Consider the following 16,739-nt stretch of genomic DNA (forward strand, 5'->3'; position numbering starts at 1 on the left):
ATATATATATATTCAAAGATATATTTTATATTTATTTACCCACCATGAAATGTATATATAAAAACAGGAGTGAGTAAATCTGACATGATATTGTGCTTCTCTGTAGGGACAGTCAGTAATATATACACATAAAAAATAACATAGTGTTCCTTGAAGACAAATGAAAACGTTTGCCAGATTGAAGTTATGTTTGAAACCAGGACAAGTACTAGTATCACTTATTTTTTAAAAAAATCATTAAGAAGGGCCAACAACAACAAAAACAAAAGCTTTTCTTTTGTTGATCTACATTAAATGTCCAGAGATATTTTATTTTAAACTTTTCAGAGAAGAGAGGGTTAGAGAATCTCATAACTATTAAAATAGTAATTTGTGTGATGCTCAATATTTCTCTGTCTTGGTAGACTTCATTTTAATGTATTTTCAAATTCTGGAAACTGTGTTATAATTTACTTAACCTTCTGTTTGATGCAACTAAGTTAGAACATACTAAATGCACATACTGATTTAATCACACACTTTGTGTATAAAATATAACTAATCTATAAACAGCGTAGTATTAATAAAATGTGAGGCTGATCTTGGTGGTTTTAGTAAGTGTAACTATTTCATGGGCTTCTTCTCAAGAAATCATTAGATATGCTGAAGTTTGAGATTATTGGAAACAACAGCAGCAGCGAAAATGTAGTACAGTCAAAAATCAATAATCACATTTGTAATTCTTACCATATAAGCACTAATATACCTAGCCATTGTTCTGATAGAATGTAATGAAAGATTATTACTTAGCCAAATTATTCAGTCCTTTCAGGCTAGCTGCATCAACTCTGCTGATTTTGTTGCCATCAAGATGTAATTCAGTAAGGGAAGGAGGAAGACCTGGAATGTGAAGTTGAAGATGTTGAATTAGCAGATAAACATTGTAAGTATGGAATGTGGACAGACTTAAAGAAGACATATGCCATCAATTTTCTAAAAGATACACGGTTTCAAAGAATCAGTTTTACTTATCTTTTTTTTCATCCCTTTTATAATAATGTGTGCTTTTGGAAGTAGTGGAAGCCCTTACTATTTTTCTCTTAGGTTGACTTTAACAAAAACCTGGATTATTTTTATCAAGTAGTCGATTTTTGTTCTTGGAATAGAAGAACTGAAGTCAATGCTGAGTCTCATTACTCTCTTCCACCTTTGTTAATGGGCTAAAATTGACATTGATAAAAGATAGTAACTGTAAAGTGGGAAGGTCACTATTCGAACATAATGAAGAGATTACATATAAATCAAACCCATATACAAACTTAATTGTCTATTTCATTAATGAGCATCATTAAAAATTAACACTGATATGCTATGTTGGTCTTAGCCTTAATTGACTTTTCCATAAAAACATCAAAAACCTCTGCAAAATGTCTGTGTAGAAACAGCTAACGTTTACTCATGCCTATTAAATCCAGAATGTTTATGCAGGAGGAGTGGAGAGGTCTATAATCAAGTGATCTACCATATGTGGAACACTTGGGGGAATAATTTCAGATCCAAAGTACCCACTAAACCTCTACATAGTACTTGCATGGCTGTAATTTCCAAAGATTGAGTATCATAAATATAAAAGTTTAAATATTTTATTTTCATTTCCTCCTAGCGTCTGAGGATGTATTATATTTTATACAGCTTTTAAAATAGCATATTGTTCCACTTAATAGCAATAGATACAGAGAAAATAGCAAATTGGTTATGTGTAGAAAGAGCATCTGATTGGCAGAAAGTCTTGGCTATTTGTCTATAAAGACACAGAATTGAAAAACCATAGGTTTCATTTTCTCTAAAATTTTTATCATATCACACTGAATTCTGTTAATATTGTCCATTTAATAGAATAGTTTAGTCCATATTTGACTTGAAAATGTTTCTTAGTTTCCTATGGTAGCATATTTTGTGTGGTAGCTGCTAGGAAAAGGAACATCTATTTATTGTATGTCTGTTACTCATCGAACATTGACCTTGGCACTTTTCCTACCTCAAATCCTTTAAGCTTCTCAAAATATAAACTATTCGTCACTCGACCCCTTTCACAGATAAAGAAATAAGACTCAAAGTTACAAATTTTGTAGATTATCTTTCTATTAGGTAGGGAATGTAATATGCTTATAGATGGCAAAAAAGAAGTTAAAATAGCATGTTCTTAACTGGAGGAAATGAAATAACAAGTACATTTTTCTTATAAATAAATATTAGGACATCACAATCACTCTGGGAATGAGGGATTTCAACCACTTGATTCTTCTGAGAATAAACAAATATGCTTTTAAATACCCCCATAGTAGAGCAAGTGTGTATATAACAGAGCAAGTTTTATACACACCCTTTCTTCTCTATCGCCATGAAGATATGTGTATTTTTTAATGCAGTGCCTCTAGGACACCAATTGCTATCACATCCATCACCCTTACTTAGTTTCAAAGTGGCTCCCTTTTTGGGATGTCAGTTTCCCAAATGTAAAGTTATAGTTAGGAAGAAGTTTGACTATGGGAGAAAACTTAGCAAAGGTTTGAGATAGACAAATTTATAAAGTGCATCATTAGCTTCTGCCACTGTGGCATTGAGTAAAAGAACCCATACTCTAGTTCTTTTATTTATTTATTTTTATTTTAAATTTTCTTTTTTCTTTTCCTTTTTTAAGATAAAATATATTGAGGTTTATATTGGACCAAGTACTCGCGTGTACCTTACAAGCCTTACTTCTACATAGTAATCCTCACAATAATCCTAGTAGATAGGTGTTATTAATAGCTCCATGTAACAGATAACAAACCTGAGGTTATAGGAATGCAGAATAATTATCCTAAAGTCACAGTACAACTAAATGACTGAGTTAGGTCTCTCACCCAGGTTGGTCTAAAAGTATGATTTTTATAGTCTCTACACTACTTTCTACTGCCTTTCCATTTCCATGAGTGATGGGAGAAAATATCACCAGGAGGTTGCTGATATTCAGGCATAAGTATCCCAGCCTAAGCAAGGTGGAATCATGTATTAGATAGGCGTTAATGATGAATAGAAAGGAGGACTTAATATGCCAACACAGCGAAATAGTTAAACACACGAGTTCTGACATCAGCACCACACAATTCCATCTCTGCCGCTTCCTAACTCTAAGAACTTAATTATAATTGTCTTTACCTGTTTAAGCCTCATTTTCCACTTTTATGAAATGGGAATGATAACACTACTATATAGGGATGTTGTAAGAATCATATAAAAGACTCCATGACAAGCGTTTGGCATGATACACGGAACTAAATACATGCTTAATAAATTGTAGTTACTTAACTTTTCTATTAAGTGGTGGTAAATAAAAGCAAGCTATAAATGATGAGGAAAGAATACCTGGGATAGATAGAAGACACAGCAAAGTAAAGGAAAAGAGATCATGAAATGATAAAAGGTATGAGTGAAGGATATTTTGGAGCATGCATTAAGAGGGACAGCAAAGTCTGAGGCTGTGCTAAATGTAAGTCATCTGGCTGTATGAAATAAATTTCAGCAAGAATTTTAGCAAGATCTATCTATCTAATCTCTCTCTCTAAATCCCCAATTTATATCTATCTGAGATATAAATATTTCATTCCTGCACTGGAGATAGCAAAAGATCACTTGTTACATGCAACAAATTGGAGATTCAACATGAAAGTGCTTTATAAATTATAAATCAGTCTTTATCATCTACGTATCTACCTATCCCAGTAGTTGCTACTAAGGGAGTCAAGAGCATGCTCTGTATTCAAAAGACTAGGGATAGGGCAAGGGGTGGTAAGAAAGCATCCTATGGAATATGTACTTTCAGGAGTCAAAATTTCTATTAAAGAACAATAAAGCACAACTGATGTTTTCTGTGGCCAAATGCCTACATTTTTGTAGGCACTCAAGAACAAGGCATCTAAGTTGAGAAAGGGACAGACTGAGGGTAAAACTAGAGAATATAGAGGGCTTTTGTGAGACTGAAAAACCAAGAGTAGGGATGATGTGCAAGTTAGAGGAATTTTTTTATTGGTGGTTTGATGCCTTTTCTAATTCACAAAGACCGGTTTTTGTGCCTCTCCTGGGAATCCCTTGGAACAATGAAATTACCCTTGTGGCTATGCGGTCATTGCTGTGTATTTGTCTGGCTTTGTTTTAGACAGTAAGCTCCTAAAGGCATGTAGCATATCCTATTCCCTGCCCTGTCTTAAGTGTGTGGTACATCGCCTACACATACTGATTGTTCAGAACATTTTTAATTCATAATAGAGAGTTATATTAATTCCCTACTTATCTATATCCTAAATATTTCTCTAATTATTTATTTAACTTTAAAACAACTTGATGAAGTGGACAGCAGTATTATTTCCACTTGACAGATAAAGAGATAGAGGACTAATGAATAACTTTTTCAAAGTCTTTGAACAATTTGATGGTAATTTGGGCTCCAGCAAACTGACTCCAAAATCTACACTCTTCACAACACACAACTACCACTATCATTCAGATATTAATAACTGGAAAAGAATTCCCTAAGGTATTACAGACCCAAGGTGAAAACTGGATTAATTTCAGAGGTACTCCCATATGTCTTGTTTTTTTTTTTTTTGCAAACACCAAGGCATGTTAATTTTTTAAATAAATATACTTTTTCTTTGTGATTTCACAATATTATAAAATCACTGTGCATTAAGTTGTGTCTTAGAGTAGACATTAACAGGAGTCTACCCATGTCTACAATGAGCCTGGATGGCCCAGTGGCCCCAGACTGAAGCACTGGATGTGACACTAGCAGTAATAGAGAATTTGCTGGAAATGTAAACACTGGATGAAACACTAACAGTAATAGAGAATTTGCTGGAAATAAGGTTGGTCTCTTAAGTGACAATTCAAGTTTCCACAAGATTTTTTTTTTTAATTAAAGTCTTTGAATTTAAATTTTTCAAAATGTTTTGGAGAATCTTCTATCACCTTGAGGAATGCTGGTGATATTGGTATCAGCAATGCGGATGTAGGAGAGCTTCTTCATTCCCTGGAAAGCCCCATTTTCAATTCCTGAGCTCTTCAGCGGATTGGTGCCCAGTTCTACAAATGTAATAAGAGGAAGGTTTTTAGAGGAAATTCTAGGATATTACTAGTCACTGTAGTATCTGTTTCAGCAAGCAATCTATAAAGAAATAGGGATTAATATCAACTTGACTAAAAAACAAAAGTGAAATTAAAGGGCATGCTCCTCAGGAGAATAGCAAAATGGGATAAAAATTTCCCTTATTAAAACAAATAAAAGCCAAACCAACAATGACTTATGAATAATAATGGCTTATGAAAAAGACTATTAGTGAAAGCAATAACAATAAAATTATTTAAGATGAATACACAGGTTTGCCCAGAAATCAACTAAAGCAAGTTTACAATTCCCATCTTATGTTATTACTTTCCTAAGGTGTTTTAAAATTTTGTTAAAGAATTTCAATCTAGCACTTTATAAGCCAATAATAAAATTACAATTTTTACTATATGTTTAGTGAAACATTATAACTTTTGTTTTGTTTTGTTTCGTTTTGTTTTGAGACGGAGTTTTGCTCTGTCGCCCAGGCTGGAGTACAGTGGCGCGATCTCGGCTCACTGCAAGCTCCGCCTCCCGGGTTCACGCAATTCTCCTGCCTCTGCCTCCCTAGTAGCTGGAACTACAGGCCCCCGCAACCACTAATTTTTTGTATTTGTAGTAGAGACGGGGTTTCACCTTGTTAGCCAGGATGGTCTCGATCTCCTGACCTCGTGATATCCTGCTCCAGCTTCCCAAAGTGCTGGGACTACAGGCGTGAGCCACCACACCCAGCCATAACATATTTTTAAAGCAAATGATTTATGAGTGTTTAGAATACAACAGGTCCCCAAAATGAAAACGTATCTCAAAATATCTCTAGTTAAGCACTATTTAAACTCATTTTTGCATATTGTGCATGTGGTAGGGTAACTTCAGCCCCAGGGTTTTCTCCGTATTCTCAGATACTCAAGGACAGACATAAAAACATCACTGTAAGGTCCAGATTCAAAATCCCAATTTCTCTTGGCCCTGCTCTTAAAAATCACATAGGCTCCAGGCATGTAGGTCGTAGCTGATTTACCTTACTGCACCTAAAACCCAGTTGAAATCTCTTAAGGTAAAACTTGAGTTTTGGTCTTAAAGTTATAAAAATGTCTGTACCTATGACAATCATCTGGTTCAGTCCATTGAAAGTAGTTTTTCGCACTTTGGTGATCTCATTCTCATGGGCACGCAGCTCCTGAAGAGTTTTGGGCATTTTTTCTGGCAATTCCTTCAGCTGATTCTTGGACAGATAAAGTCGTTCCAACTTCACCAAAGGTGTAAATGCTCCAGGGCTAATTTTGCTGATTTTATTGTTGACAAGAATCAATGCCTGTAGATAGTGAAGAAAAACATCTCCTTAGATCCAAAACCTTCCACATACATGCAAAATGAGTGCATGTTTGTTCATTCCATTCATAGGGATAGCAGAGAAATCTACAAAATTGCAAGAAATCGGAGAAAAAATTAAGCATTAGTTCTTTACTTAAGAAGTGTATAGGCCAGATGTGGTGGCTCACGCCTGTAATCCCAGCACTTTGGGAGGCCAAGGTGGGTGGATCACTTGAGGCCAGGAGTTTGAGACAAGCCTGGCCAGCATGGCAAAACCCCATCTGTACCAAAAATACAAAAATTAGCTGGGCGTGGTGGTGTGTGCCTGTAGTCTCAGCTACTTGGGAGGCTGAGACAGGAGGATCGCTTGAGCCCGGGAGGCAGAGGTTGTAGTGAGCCGAGATCGCACCACTGCCCTCCAGACTTGGTGACAGGGAGAGATTATCTCAAAAAAAAAAAAAAAAAGTATAATATCAGGACCTGAAAATCAGGAATGAAGAGGAGGGAAATGTAATAAGATGTATAATATATCCATAAACATACATGCACCCTACACACACAGACATGTATGTATGTATATGTACATGTATATATGTATGTAATTTTTAAATAATAAATACTCCTAACAATTGAAATGACCCAAGATACCTGAAAATAATCAATGCCACAGACATCCATCCCACAGTCAGGTTCTAAATCTAAAAGTCCATCTTCATTGATTGTGATCACAGATTCCGCAACAAAAGGATGATACCAATTTATGCTATCATCAGCAATGCAAGGAACTAAACTTTTTCTGCAGCCTTGCAATATTTGATATTATCTTTCTTAAGAGTATGACCAAAATAATATCATGCTGTAGTTCATTGCTTTTCTATTTCCTTGTCATTTAAAAAGGTTAAGCTATTTTTGTAATTTTCCTACCATTTATTGTATTTTTTGGAGAGAGGAGATTGCTTGATCAGAAATACTTCTTGTTTATTAAATTTTAATATATTTTAATAATTGATCTAGAGAATAAAGATATGGTCAATATGACACAGAGAGCCTTAACATATTTTTCTCCTGATTTTTTTTTTTTTTTGCCTTTTTTATGTGTAAAGATATTATATGACAAATACGTTAATATTTTGGGTAATTATTTGATTTTTATTTCTGAGTTCTCCTTATATAAGAAATTACCTCTAATTTATTGTTACTATGCTTATAACAATTGTTAGGCCTATTTTTGGACTATTTTATTCTTTTTCAATTATCTGTATGTCTAAGAAAACCACTTATGATTCAAGCCACTTTGTTAACTAATTATAAGGAACTTAAAATAACTTATTAAGGTCGAAATTTACATTTTCAATTGTAGCATATGTTTTACATATATGAGAATGTGGAGGGGCAGAAGGGGACCTGTAACAGGAAAGCGAGTCTTTTTAGTCTCAGAAATGCAAGAATGTTTTCTAAAGGTAATAGCTGATTAATTAATGTATGTATATCCTCATATAGTCCACATTACTCAATGAATTAAACATTCTTATTAAGTAATATAATCTTTTAACTAATCCTGAAAGATACACTGGTTGATTGATACAAAATCCTAACACATTGCAATTAATAACCAAAAGTTCAAAAACCTGTGGGAGTTAAGGTCATAAAACAGTTGACATTAATAAACACAAATCAGGGAAAAGCCAGTGCAAGCTGAGTGGAGTGAGGTGACATATATCATTACAAGACATTCAAAATTGTGGATGCCTAATGAAAATCGCAAAGGAAATATTCAATTCTTATCCATGGAGGAAAATTTTGAAAGTGTGATGTAATTAAATGTATTAAACATGATCTGAAAAATCTGTATTATGTTAAATGTTTTTAAAACCTGACTTTTAATATCATTTTTTTCTCTCCAAAGCCATTTATGTAGGGATTACACTGTACCAAATATTGTTCTAAGGTCTTTTTTGGTGACAGTTATATTTATAGGCGATTATTAGTGCACATACTCAAGCCAGAATTTTGAGTTTAGAATCTCAAGCTCTGAGTCTTACTTGGCCTGTGACTATGAGCAAGTAACTTAACCTTTCTGTGCCCATTTAAAGGACATATCAAGTGTGACTACTTCATAAGAATAGTTATAAGAATTAAATAAGTTAATGTATATAAGGTACTAAGAACAGTGCCTAGTATATATAGTAACTGCTAAACAAGTGTTTGCTTTTGCTCAGTCTTTGACAATTTTTGTTGATTTTTAATTAAGAAAAGTTCCTTACTCAACTTATTAAGCTTCAATTCAAAGAAAATATAGTAAATGTTGGCATTACCACACTTAATTTTCCATCATTTTATAGAACAATTATGTAGCTTTTCCTACTATATATAGGTATAAAATTACTCTTATGCAACATGTACCACTCATAATGAAGTACATACAGGGAATATGATTCTGTTAAATTCTTTCTATTTTAATCCTTGCTAAATTTTCATTTCTCTCCTTCCTTAAGTGTGGCTTTGCTAGCTGAAATTATGATGTTTATTTGCAAAATAACAAGGACAGAAAGGATCATGAATGAAAGAGTAAGAGAAAAATAGCTGTTTAACATCCTCTGAATGGTTGAAGGCTCTAATGAACTCTCTTTATTCATCTGATGTATACTTTGAAGTAGAAAGAAAGAGATTGTCAAGATGATGGCTGCTCAAAAACATAGTTAGAAGGAGACTTGGGAAAAGAAAGAACACATTATTACAAATGCCAGATTTAATAAGAATGTCACGGACACTAGATGTCACTTATTTAAGGATATAAAGGGTTTTTTTTTTAATATTCAGTTATACTTAAATGTACAGGAAGTTGAGATGAGAGTAAGAATGTTTCATCCTTTAAAAAAGTAGCTAAACGGCAAACTTACGCAAATAAAAGTTTTAAAAATATTTTAGTAATCTAAATTTAGTAATATTCATTTTTTTATGGTCTCCTTTTTAAACTTATGCCAACAGTAGCTTAAACAGTCATTGACAAACTTTGCTGGTTTCACCATCAGCTCATTCCCAGTAAAACCTTAAGGTGAAGGCAGGGAATTGGTGAATAAGTTTCTAATCGGCAGAGAGACCCAAAGGTTGGAACCTCCAGTTTGTCCTTTTCCTCCATTGTTTCAGCTGTTTCTTTCACTCTAGCCAACTTGTATTTTTATTTATCTGCTTATTTTCTTCCGCCTTTGCTTTCTTCTCGTACAGAAAGTCCTTTTCTCTTTGCCTTTCAAACTTCTGCTGATCATCTAACATTCCTTCCTCGCATATTCTCTCAAAACTGTGTCTGGTAATTGGATAAATAATGATGCCTAATTTTTCCTTTTACTTTATGTCTTTAACACTCACTACTTATATCATATTGTGCTTATATTGTTGGACACATCAATAAACTGATCATGGCACTGTTTTATCTATCAATTTTTTTTTTTTTTTTTTTTTTTTTGAGATGAAGTCTCACTCTGTCGTCCAGGCTGGAGTGCAGCGGCGCGATCTGGACTCACTGCAACGTCCGCCTCTCGGATTCAAGTGATTCTCCTGCCTCGGACTCCCAAGTAGCTTGGAATACAAGAGCGCGCCACTATGCCCAGCTAATTTTTTATTTTTAGTAGAGACGGGGTTTCACCAAGTTGGCCAGGATGGTCTTGATCTCTTGACCTTGTGATCCGCCCACCTTGGCCTCCCGAAGTGCTGGGATTACAGGTGTGAGCCACTGTGCCCAGCCTTTCTGCATTTTTTAAATGATTCCTTGTAGAGTCGTAAAATTTTAGAAAAAAAAAATTTTCTTCCTTTAAAAAAATCTGGTATATTTTCTTCTAATGGCTAAATGTTAACTGCTTTTCCCATCTTGGTTGTTGGAAAGTTTGTACTAAATGGTATCTTCATTATACTAACTGTAATAATTATGACAAGTTTATTCTATTTTATATTATGTTATTTCCCTTGTATCTATATTTTTTATGCTTATGTATATCAGATGATTTATATTTATACTTTACTAAGTAGTGCCTATTCTCATGATATATCCTCCTCAATTATCTTCTATAATGACTAAAATAAATAACTAGATATGAAATTACAGTTTGGTATGTCTATGTTCCCAACATTAAGAATGTATTCCTATGACATTCATTATACGAAGCTGTGAACTCTAATCTTCACAGGCAGGTAACAAATCATTAGGTAAGTCTCTCTATTTTCTGAAAATTCTGATTCTTTAAATTTTATTTTTAATGTTGAATAAAAATCTGCTTCTCTAAAATTTCTGCTCACTAGGACGATTCTGTCATCTTGCAGTTGAAGCAAGTAAATACAATCGTTTTTGTTCAACATGGCCCTTCAAATGTGCCATTAGTGACCCTCCACACTCAGTTTAGACATTCACCTCTCCATCCACTGTGCCTGTGAGACCTAATTTCTAGATTCTTTATCTCCATGGTCGTCCTTCTCTAGATGTTCTTTAATGCATTTCTTAAAATGCCAAGAACCAGACTCAGTACTTCAGAGTGGTCTACCAGAATGGAAGTAGACACGGTGAGATTTCTAGAGTATCTGTTTTGGACATTGAGGTCTGGCTTAGTTATATTTCATGTGCCCTCATGTTTTGAGGGAAGACCATGTCACACTCATCCCACAGATAGAGAGCTGGGTGAGAAAATGCATTTTATAGTGATTCTGGTGTTCGATGTGAACAAACGATGCATTTACTCTTACAGAATGTTGTCTTAGCAAGGCTTATCTCTATTTTATTGGGTTGGTCATTTCCCTTGCATAGTATATCCTCTCCCAACTACCACTATATTCATTCTTTGTACTTTTTGGCCCTTCCTCATGTCCTGGGAAGCTGACCTCTGGGCAATGCATTAATCAAATGCCCTTGTCTTTTCGTCCAAAGTAGATTCAACCACAGGGGACACAGGCAGGAAATTAAGAAGTGAAACTATAGCTCCCCACCTCTCCCATGGCTCTGAGACCCTGAAATTCTTCTAGACCTTTGTGGGACTGGGCGCCTCACAGTGCCTTGTTGGGTTCCCATGCCCCTTTGCAAATAGAGGTTTCAATAACATCTCCTCCATGAAACCCCTTTGTGAGTGGCATCTCTTTTCTAATAAAATCCTGAGTGATAGACTGAACATTATGATAGGGTAGAGAGGTAAGAGAAAACCAAAATAAACGTACAGATAAGGACACAGCATGCATAATCCTAACTATAAAGCAAGAAACATACATATGAAGACAGAATTATATTTTACTAAATAAAATATGAATAATTATCTTTTTTTCACTTGATTCCAATCTTTGAAATTTTAGAACATCATTCACACCTCTCTTAGAAAATGCATGGAAACAGACAAAAGAAACAAAGAAATAAAATAATGCTAGGATCAATCCATTTTGTGTTTTGTTCCACTATTAAAATACAACTTAATTTGAAAGACAATTTTTATTCCCGAAAACGTGAGACAGAATTAAGATCTAAAGTATTTTTATGAATAAAATACCTAAGATATATGGGGTATATGTATAAAAGGCTGGGTAAATTGTTAGTGGTTAATGAATATGATGCTTTGCTTCCCTACCACTGCTAAAAAAGTGAGGTTAATAAACACTAATGTGCTTCTTTGTTGGCGCATAGTACTCTTGGCCTTATCTAGGTGGTGTTTTGAAAAATACCTTGAGTCCTATCTTATTGTGATTTAAAAATAAATAGTTCTTACGTGAAGGTTCTTCAGGTTCTTAAAGTCTCCATCTTTGATTTCGGTTATTTTGTTGTTTTGCAGGTCTAGCAGAGTTGTGTCAGGGGGAAGATCCTTTGGCACTTTGTCCAGACCTAGCATAAGAGTAATAGGAGTGTGTGGTGAGTCGAAGGGACACATGGCTACAGAATCAGACAGTATATATTTACTAAAAAACTATTGTTGTGATGATCATGTTAACAACAACAATTCTTCTTCTAAGAATTGCATTCATTGTAGGGTAAAATTTTTGCTTTATCTTTTGCAACCAAGTCAAATGACTCTTTGTATTTAATAATAAACTCAACATGATATTTTCCGCATGGAATTACTCCTCTGCATTAGGGGAACATTTGTGTTTCATTAGGGTGTGGATGAAATCTATATATTTTACCTCTTGTTGTATTGAAAAGTAGTTATTTTGATAAATAGTCAGCATAAGTGATTTGTAAATCTATACATTTTTACATAAATAACGTGTCAATAATTACTCTAGCCAAATCATCAGTAACAAAGATCTTTTTGATAAACCTAACCCTGTCACAGATCTACAGTTAAAATTATATAAATGTATAATCAACTTGTGGCAGGATCTTGAAAATTTATCCAACATTTTGGGATAACGGTTCTTTCAGTTTTCATTAGAATGCCAAAACAATATTAATTTCAGTTGATATTTTATGACCAATAGATATATGGCTACTTAGAATGAAATAAATTTGGTAGTATGATGTATCTTAAATTAATTTTATGAAGGATTACTTTTGGACTTCAGATTTTGGTCTAACTGACTGAATTATTGTTTTTAGGTTGCAAGTGTAAATTCATTGAATAATCAAATGGTCCATAGTATTAAGAAATATTTTAATAGTCATTCAGCTAGTCATATAAGGATGAACCAGAGTTACACAGAAGGCAATTATTTTGAATAAATCATTGTGAATCACAATGGAGAAAAATACTTAAAAAGGCCATTTGCTTTTCATTTTTCCATTGTTTCATATTGAAGTAGGACATTAAGTAAAAATTTGATGTTCTATTAACTCAAATTAATGTGATCATTTCTGTATTTTAAGACAGCATAACATAAATCAGAAATAGTTTTTAACCTTTAGTAGAAGTAATCTCTCCATCATATCTGAAACTGGAAGTACTGAAGGTTGTTTTTTCATCAATTCAACAAGCCTTTATTGAATACCTCCTGGGCAGCCTAAATTTATTAGATCCTGGGTATATAGCAGGACCAAAGTAGACATTGCCCATGATTTCATAAAAATATAATTCAGTTTACCGTTTTCAAGTAAAATAAAATTACAACAGGGTATAATTACTGCCATGTTGAAAAAATCACTTTTCAATTTTGAGTTTTATGTAAACATACTTGTAAACCACCATGGTAGCCATATTTTGACTGTCTTCATTTCTTCCACGAAAATTACAGAAAACATACCTGAAGCTACCTATTTCTGAGTCTTTTCTAAATAATTTTTTCTTTACAATACCACTACTTCATCGATAGTTGAGGTTGCAGGTGGAAGCGTGTTCTTAATTCAGTGACCACCTATCTTCATAAATTTAAGTATCAAAATACAGGTAATTCTGAACTTACGTAAATATGTTACATAAATGTACAACTTTCATAGACACAGTTCCCATCAAAATAACAAGAGTTAAGTGTTTTCAGTGATGAACAGTAAAATACCAGAACAGTTACCTTGTAGGAGGTTGTTTAATGACACTGTACAGTTGTAATCACTGCCATTTTCAGAAATGTCAATTTGCTAATTTCATGCAATTAGGAATAGTAGATTTCTGCCAAATCTTTGATAATTAGTGTTCTCCAACCCAGAAAAGACAAACTTCTTTTCATTTGGAAGGTAGTTACTACATTTTATCATTCTTTCTTGGGCACCTTCATCGAAGTCCTAATTTCCACTTATGCTTACGTTTATTCATTGGTGAACTTAAATTCTAGTGACTCTCAACATTTTGTCAATGCGAAACTGCAGATAAAATTTCAAATGTGTAGGGAAAGAATGATGTGTCTGGTGGCTGACACTTTTGATTACATTGTCATCCTAAAATTTTATAACAATAGGAACTACTTAAGGTAATTTATATACATCTTATTTCTAGAGATTCAGAAAAAAGGAATACCATCCTCAGGATTCTAATTCTTGTATTTTAGTTCTCGGAGAGCCATTTCAATGATTAAAATCATAGTTCCACAACCTGCTCTGAATTAGTAAATTTATGTTTATTTGGGGGATTTCACATACTAGTATTTTTTATTAATAATTTAGTTTTAGAGTTTATTTTTTAAAATGAAAATATGTTATTATTTACCTTACAACAACCCAATGAGAGAGGTAAGGCAGTATGGTAATCTCATACTTTCAGACAATTCTTTTAAGAAGTTTCATAACATGAACAAATTTATCTAGTTAGGAATGACAAAATGTGGAATAGATGACAACTCTCCTGGCTTCCAGCATGACTTTTTTTTCTGGCATACCTATCTGTATCCCCTGAAATAATTGTTCTGACATCAGACCCCGTAATATGCTGTACCTGTAAGGGGTAGATAATGCATTGGAGTGTTAACTAGCTTGCTCAAAGACAAGAGGCAGAGTATAATGGAGAATGGACCCTAGTTGTTATGAGTTCTCTGAATGTCATAAAGGGAAGGGCCCTTAAATATCAGCTCGTCTATGGTTCCCAAATGCTGATTAGGCAGACTCTGTGATGAAGTTTTTAGCAATCTATATCAAAATTTTAAAAAAAATCAATAAAAGCAGTGTGGTTAGTTTAAATTATCTCTCACACACACAGAGACACACCACATACACACACACACACACACACACACACACACGATTTCTGAGACCATCTGAGACCAGTTCCTGCCTTCACGTCCATTTCTACTTTTAAATACACGTTCTTTAAAAAATGATGATGGTAGCAGATGACAGGCTCTTCTTTTGTTAGGTTTGGTATTGACCTTAATGAGAAATTAGCGTGTTCAACATTCAAAAAAGTTTACTTATCCCAGAAATCAGAGAATTTGAAGCCAATCTAATCTTCTCATTTCATAGGTAAAGAAACAGAAACCCAAAGAAATTAAATAGCTTATCTAAGGTGCCTCATGGCTAAAGTAGACCAAGAACCAGGATAGTCTGAGTCCTCACTCCAGAAGTATGTGGGGTTTTTTTTTGTTTGTTTTTTTGTTTGTTTGTTTTTGTTGTTATTGTTTTGAGACAATGTCTTGCTCTGTCGCTCAGACTAGAATGCAGTGGTGTCATCTCAGCTCACTGAAACCTCCACATCCTGGATTCAAGAGATTCTCCCGAATAGCTGGGACTACAGGCGTGTGCTACCAACGCCTGGCTAAGTTTTTGTATTTTTAGTAGAGATGGGGTTACACCGTGTTAGCCAGGATGGTCTTGATCTCCTGACCTCATGATCCGACAGCCTTGGCCTCCCAAAGTGCTGGGATTACAGGTGTGAGCCTCCGTGCCTGGCCGTGGTTTGCCATTTATTCATGCAATTGATCATTGTGCATATTTTCTTATGTTGATCTACAGCTATTCCTTGAGTATATTATACTCATTCCTAGCTACTCATTTTTGTTCATACAATGCATATTTTATTTAAAACTCCACTTATTCATTTATTTCTATTTCCATTCTAACAATCCCTTGAAGCATATGCGTTATCTCCTCACCTCTGTAATATTCATCCTGATAACCCGTGTATAACAGTAATCTTGCACCGCCGAACTTCTTATAGGCTACAGATTTATAAGTTTAAACTATACTGTACTGTATTGCAGGGTCTTTGTTTGTTTTGTTAGTGTATTTATTTATTTTTTTCCTGGTAAGGAGGACTAATTATTGTTTCACATCAGCAATTTGCTCTGGCTGCTTTGAAAACAGGAAGAGCCTTTCTGATTAATTAATTTTCAAGTCTATCTGCCTTGCTGTCCCATGATGAAAAGTTTATGAGTATGGCTTTGAGATCATTTCTGCCGTGTTCTGTTGTAACCATCTCCCTATAACTTGCTATCATAGGAATTTTTAATTTTCATCAGAAGTATTAGGATACAACTGGTTATAATGATTATCTATTTTTTCCCGATTCTCAGTTGGCCAGGAACATTTTATAAATGAATGCTACTTACTGTCACGTATGTCATTCCCATTATCTGCACCTGAAAATTGCTCTCACTTTCTTCAGTGCTTTTGCCATATTTGTGAAGCACGTTTTGTCACATAAATATCTAAAGAAGACTGATTTTTCTGTCTTACAGGGTGACTACTCCAGCAGTAAGAGTTTCTCTACGTGGCATATATTTCTCCTGGGAAAGGATCAATTAGAAGCTTCTAAATGAAGAAACACATCCCCATTCATAGGTTTGTATTGTCAAAAACAATTAATCCCGAATCTGATTAATCCTCTAAATTCCAAAAGAAAACGAAGAAATTGTGAGTCTGTAGTTTAAAGGAGAGTTAAGAGACATTTCAGCTGGGTGCTGTGTCTCTTGCCTC

General features: G+C 34.2%; 1 protein-coding gene across 3 annotated transcripts in view; it reads right to left on the bottom strand.

Annotated features, from left to right (window-relative positions):
• Positions 1-16,739, bottom strand: part of DCN (decorin) — a 37,673-nt gene that overhangs the window by 7,306 nt on the left and 13,628 nt on the right. For all 3 annotated transcript variants that reach the window (XM_008004232.3, XM_037996719.2, XM_008004231.3), the window contains exons 3-6: positions 12,175-12,287; positions 6,227-6,440; positions 4,990-5,103; positions 786-879 (exon numbers count right to left, since the gene is read on the bottom strand). In XM_008004232.3, coding sequence (XP_008002423.1) covers positions 786-879; positions 4,990-5,103; positions 6,227-6,440; positions 12,175-12,287 — 535 coding nt within the window. The remainder of the gene's footprint in view (positions 1-785; positions 880-4,989; positions 5,104-6,226; positions 6,441-12,174; positions 12,288-16,739) is intronic.

The sequence above is a fragment of the Chlorocebus sabaeus genome, chromosome 11 (genome assembly GCF_047675955.1).
Source record: "Chlorocebus sabaeus isolate Y175 chromosome 11, mChlSab1.0.hap1, whole genome shotgun sequence".
NCBI lineage: Eukaryota > Metazoa > Chordata > Mammalia > Primates > Cercopithecidae > Chlorocebus > Chlorocebus sabaeus.